Here is a 6133-nt window from a genome sequence, read left to right as displayed (position 1 = left end):
TCACCCCATAAGTAGGAGGTACATCCTCCCATTAAAATAGCAAGAAAGGACTTCAACACTCGTTTACTTGGGCTGGCAGTTCGTTTGGATGTTTATTTTTTCAGTCTTGTGATGCGACGTTAGTAAACGCACTTCGTCGTAAGTACGAAAAATTCAGTTGAGATTTTCATCGCAAGGTTCCGTCCGTCGCACGACGAGAAATACTCATCCTGACATTCCCAACCCTGCTTTTTGTAGGTGAATATGAATAGCCTACTGAAATTTATCGTCCCCTTTCTCCTTCCCATTCAGTTTTACTTTCACCCATATTTATGAACAAAATGCTGGCTCTTAAGTTCGTGCTAAGCATAGTCTCAAGGCATTTGATTGGTCAATTCTGACTTGGAATAGCCTACTGAAATTTATCGTCCCCTTTCTCCTTCCCATTCAGTTTTACGTACACCCATATTTATGAACAAAATGCTGGCTCTTAAGTTCGTGCTAAGCATAGTCTCAAGGCATTTGATTGGTAAATTCTGACTTGAGACTGATCTAAGAACGATCATTCTTGTTCATAAATACGAGTGTTACTCTTTCTGTCATATTACTCGTAATGCCGGACGTCATAGAGCAGAATTAGACAGAATCCAACAATAGGCCACGGGTGACATTATTGTGGAAATGTGGACTATTCACGCTCAAAGTCCATTCCCAAGGTCAACATTTTTGTAGTGCCAAGCCCATGAGCGGTCCATTTGCCATTTTGGAATTTTGGATAAACATTCGAGAAAAATGCAGATTCCATCTCTGTGAGTAAAGATAGAAACATATTAACTATCATGTCACGGGTGCTCACGGGGAGTCAGAAAGATGTAGTTTAAGGTTTTCCCATAATATTGTAGGTAATTTCGTTCAGGAGCAGGACAGCTACCACTACTATCATCACGTGATAGTAGTCAAGTAGTGTGTCTCTAGCTTTACTCTATGAATTCTGCCTTTACATATTTTCAAACCGGCACTATAGTGTGTCCAGATCAATGTGACTGCAAAAAAATAGGCATTGTTGCCAAACATGTCACATGTGCAATGGTAGAGAATCTCTAAAAGGGGAAGGCATATTGCACAGTGCTTCCTCCGACATTGAAACAAAGTCAGGTAAGGCGATATCCACCTTACCTGTTCTGGAATCCAACCTCTGAACTTAGAGCTACCTCTGCATTTTAGAAGAGAGATTTTATCAAAAATAGTAAAATAGACCTTTACCTGAATTGCAACAATGTAAGGATTTCCCGCAATCTGATTGGTTCCTTCATTTCGGGTTGATGACTCATTGCTGTCACATTGATCTGGATGAACTATAGGTATGTATCTACCTATTTTATGTACCTCTATATTGTATAATAATTCGATTCTATTCTGTTTTCTAGGATTGTACTAGGTGTTAGGATTCTATTCTACATCTATTCTAAGGGGGTGAGGGGGTGCGATATTGAAAATTGTATCTTCCAGTGTTAACTGTATTGGCACGCAGACAATATTGAAGTCACGTGACTTGAATATTTGCCAGGAAAAACTAGATAGGTAATAGCTATAGCTCTTATAGGATATGTAAGGCATCTATACCTACCAGGGCCGTATCCAGGATTTTCCCGGGGGGGGGGGGGGGGGGGGGGAGGGTCCAAACCCGGGGCCTCTCGGCCCCGATTTTTCGGAGTCTGACAGGAGAAAAATCGAGCTCGAGGGGGGGCGGGGCGAAATACGGCCCTGATACCTACTTTTAGGTATGTAGGGATGGAAAATAAATAAATAGGTTGTATTGGTTAATACAGGATTTTGATAAGTAAAACATCGGTCGCTATGTGTACCCATGTAAGGAGTGCCTACTTACTCAGGTATGTCTATGGCTCTATGGGGTGAAAATGCCAGTACCTGTAGAATAGAATAGAATATACCTTGTTTATCCTGCCAGAATGAGACTGAAAAGTCCCTTTACTCCCGCAGTCTAAACAAAGGTCTTATATATTTCCCCTGTATAAACTGTAGGAGGTAATAAGTAGGTAATAGGTAAATAAACAAAGTTGTGCTGACTTTGCCAGGAAAAATATCCGTCGCGCGTCCTTTGCACGGGATTTCGTTCGGGAATTTTTAGTCCTGCCCTGTGGCAGTCTAAATAAAAAAAGTAAAAAAAAAAATTGGTAATAAAATTGCACATTATAAAATTTCACATTGTTTAGATAATGGGTTAATGGGAACATTGAAAATAATGAAAATTCCCTCTCGAATATGCCATCAACTCCCGAGTCCTGGATAAACATAGAATAGAATTAGAATAGAATAGAATAGAATATACTAGTGTAGGTAGTTGAACCAGACAAAAAAGTAATCGGTGTTTTTTTCTCATTATTATTTTAATAAGTAGATAACCATAACAAAATCATTTGTTTTTCATTCTTCCCAATATCTACCCGACTTAAATTATTCAAATGGAGTACCAAACATACCTACATTTGGGTGACAATGAATGGGTCTTTACCCCCATCCTCATACCAATACCAGTCGAATCATGGCCGGTAAGCCCATCCAAACTTTTCCTCCAATCCGTATGCACGACACACGGGGCATGCGCAATGCATCCTCCCCACGAAATGAATGAAAAGCGAGGAAAAGGAGAACTTGATGAAAGTAAAGTGGAAAGAGGAATTGCCGAGAGGTCGAATCGATACACCATGCCCTAGTCTGTGTGTAGTCCCTTCACAGTGCTGTTTCCTTTATTTCCGAGGAAACATTTTCCTGGGAATTTTTTTCTTGACCGTCCAAGGTCCGATTTTATTTCTAGACGGACATTTAGAACCGTACTCGTTACGGTTTTAAGGGCTTGAATGACCTACCCTAATGTGCAGTTTAGGGTTTAAAACTCGGAATAGTCCATCGCAAAAAACGTCACTCCGGTGGGGCGATTGTTGTAAAAACTGACGATCTTCTCACGAACCGTTTCCGATTTGTTGGTTTTTCCGATTCATATATTTTCATTCCTATAAAATTGTTGATATTTTGATATAGTTCTTTTTTTCCATTGTTATTTAATTTTAAATTTATTGTGTTTTAACCCTTTGTGTGCGCGAGTGACGGTTCGAGCCATGTTGAATATCGCGGGTGTTATTTCGATCGTCCTATTTTACTTGCTGATCTTACTGGTGGGGATATGGGCTGGACGGAAGACAGAGAAGGGGAATCATTCGGAAGAAGAGGTGATGCTGGCGGGAAGAAACATCGGATTGTTCGTGGGAATATTTACCATGACAGGTAGGATTACAGCTATAACAGTCTCATTCTGCCTACAAACTTTGTGTTGATGGTAGACAAACTTTGTCACTTCCCGATAGATCAGAAAAGATACCCATAGGTATGTTTAGGTAGCTAAACCGAATATAGGTAATATACTTATTTATTTACTTAAATATTTGGATTGGATCAAATCTTGTACAGCTTTTTCTAGGTCAATTCATTAAAAATCTGGTGTGAACATCACACGACTTTCCTCATCCTATTGAATGATGCTTATTTTGGGTGTTCTTGTTCTTATAGCCAAACTATTTAGAAGGTAATAATCCTCTAGACCTGCAATTTATTCCAGGTATTGAGATGAAATAATTACAAATACCTACTCTTCATTTGATATTCAAGTAATTATTTCTTCTCAATTCATATGAAACTTCTCAAAGTTTCTGAGTCCTTTATCAAGATGTCATATTTCAGTTACCTATTTTAATTATTTAAAATGTTCATCTAAAATCTAAATTGTAACTTTTGACAAATAGGTAAGTTGTACTCAAGTTGTTGATGCGTATGCTATTTTGACTTTACTAAGGCAGGTGCAGGTACCTCCTATTTTTTTTTTTTTTTTTTTTTAATTAACGCGGTGATAGACTCTAGCTATTTGTAATTGGTCTGTCCTGTGATACTTCTAATGTAGTTAGGGTTAGGTAGCTTGCAAAAAATAGTAGAATGTTTTCAATCTGACAATCATATTTCATTATACATGAGGGCAGCAAGCATGAGTATCCGGGGGGCTCGCTCCCAATTTATTTCGGGAGAGAGTCTCCTCGGATACAAGGATGGAGTATCCTGGTTTGGATGAAGAGTGGTCCCCGTTCGATCAAAGAAGAGATGAGGCTTTCGTTTGTTCGACTGAATTTTTAATAAATCTTAATTAATTACCTAAATGAAATCATGTTTTATTTATTTATTTTTTCAGGCGGCATTTTCTTCGCCAATCCGATGCGTAAGCAAGGCTATGTCACAATGTTGGACCCCCTACAGGATTCATTCGGTAGCCGTATGGGGGGTCTCCTGTTCCTACCCGCCCTGTGCGGAGAGGTGTTCTGGGCTGCTGGGATATTAGCTGCTTTAGGTAAGAGCCACCTATTACTAATACCTTTAACTAAAAGATACCATTAGCCAGCCTAATTAGCTTGGTGGTAGTGCGCCTACCTTGTAACAATATTAATTTGTAATTGAAATGCACCAAATAATACATTTGATTTGAAGTGGTAGGTCTTGGGTTCGATTCTCGCCCGGGGCGAATTTTATCCTAAACAGATAAGGTTCGTTCTCGGAACGGCTGGCTTTCTCCAATCCTGTCCTCCTTCTCTCTGATTGAAATTGCTAAGCCCGCAAAGGAAATTTCACTGATAATTTTTTTGGGCTTCATTGGACCTTTGTAGTTTTTAAGGCTAAATTAAAATAAGGCCAAGAACGCTGACTACCCACCTGACTTATCTGACTGGTAGCTAAGTGAGTACCTGACTGGTGGGTAAGTGACTATTCAGAACAAAAGCAAGAGGATCGTGCTCGGAATAAATTCAATGTCTGGCAAGAAAATCAGAATTAATTGCAACGAGTCAAGTTGCGTTTCCCCCATTAAATGGGATGAGATTTTCTAATTGCATATACATACAAGGTAGTCTGGGTACCTTCCGCTTTCGATTGCAATGTAGGTACCTACATAGTTAGGAAGGAAGGTACCTAGGTAGGTAGGTAGGTAGGTAGGTAGGTAAGAGAGTTATGGTTAAGACGTTTTCTAATTAGCTACTTCCGCGACACATTAAAGAACAAGTACCTAAACCTAATGCAGTTCATTTGTGCAGTTCAGATAGGTACTTAATTGAGTTAGGAGGATAAAAAGAGTATTTTTAATCCTCTGCTGCCAGCCTGGTTAGCTTGGAATGTAGATCGTCTGCCTTGTGAGCTAGGTCGCCAGTTTGATTCCCGGCCAGGGCAAACTTTATCCTAAACAAACAAGGTTCGTTCTCGGAAAGGTTGGATTTCTCCTATCCTGTCCTCCTTCTCTCCGCTTTCGGGACGATAAGATTTTAGCAGTTACAGTTCCCTCTATCAAACCTCTTATTAACATTCTTTCTAGGCTAGCTTTCTTTCTAGGGGCTGAAAAAATATAAAACCACCATTAAGGTCTTTTTCATCCTTTGCTGCTTGTTTCAGGTGCAACTCTGAGTGTGATCATAGATCTAGACCAGGCTACCAGCGTAGTGTTGAGTGCTTTCATAGCTGTCTTCTACACTTTGTTTGGAGGTCTCTACAGCGTTGCTTACACGGACGTCATTCAACTGTTCTGCATCTTCATTGGATTGGTAAGTGCTTGTAATAGTCACTTTGTGCCCTTGCCTAGTAATAGAATAGAATAGAATACCTCTAGGTACCTACGTTATTTATACCTGAGACTGAAAAGACCCCCGCACTTTAAACAGGGCCAGGATTTTGTCGAAGGGGGAAGGTCCCGAGAGTCCAGAGTGGATGTCGGAGTCTCGCCTCCAGAGTTCAGGATGACCCTCACTCTGAATAAGGTCTTATCCTACCTACTTCTTTTTTCGCTTTCTTTCGAGCGTATACTCAAACATTACATGAGATAATAGCCCGACTACCAGTCTTTATACTATGAAACATCAGCTCCTTAGTAAAATTATTGTCCCTATATGGTCGAAGCATTTGTGACACTTCTCAAGTCCTCGACAGTGATGGATTAATTTTTAGTTCTAATCTTCTGACGAAATGACAAGTTCAGGTTACAAATTAATTAGTAAGAAAGCTAAAAATTTACGTTCCAATACCCCCAGACCCCACTTACTTTTGAAATTAA

General features: G+C 39.7%; 1 protein-coding gene across 1 annotated transcript in view; it reads left to right on the top strand.

Annotated features, from left to right (window-relative positions):
* The first annotated feature begins 2694 nt into the window (after positions 1 to 2694).
* Positions 2695 to 6133, top strand: part of LOC103506241 (high affinity choline transporter 1) — a 45694-nt gene continuing 42255 nt past the window's right edge. The window contains exons 1-3 of the mRNA XM_026821228.1: positions 2695 to 3282; positions 4229 to 4390; positions 5479 to 5677. Of these exons, the coding sequence (XP_026677029.1) occupies positions 3117 to 3282; positions 4229 to 4390; positions 5479 to 5677 (527 nt within the window). The 5' untranslated portion in view covers positions 2695 to 3116. The remainder of the gene's footprint in view (positions 3283 to 4228; positions 4391 to 5478; positions 5678 to 6133) is intronic.

Source organism: Diaphorina citri, unplaced genomic scaffold (assembly GCF_000475195.1).
Source record: "Diaphorina citri unplaced genomic scaffold, Diaci psyllid genome assembly version 1.1 scaffold11, whole genome shotgun sequence".
NCBI lineage: Eukaryota > Metazoa > Arthropoda > Insecta > Hemiptera > Psyllidae > Diaphorina > Diaphorina citri.
This window is presented reverse-complemented; position numbering and strand designations above follow the sequence as displayed.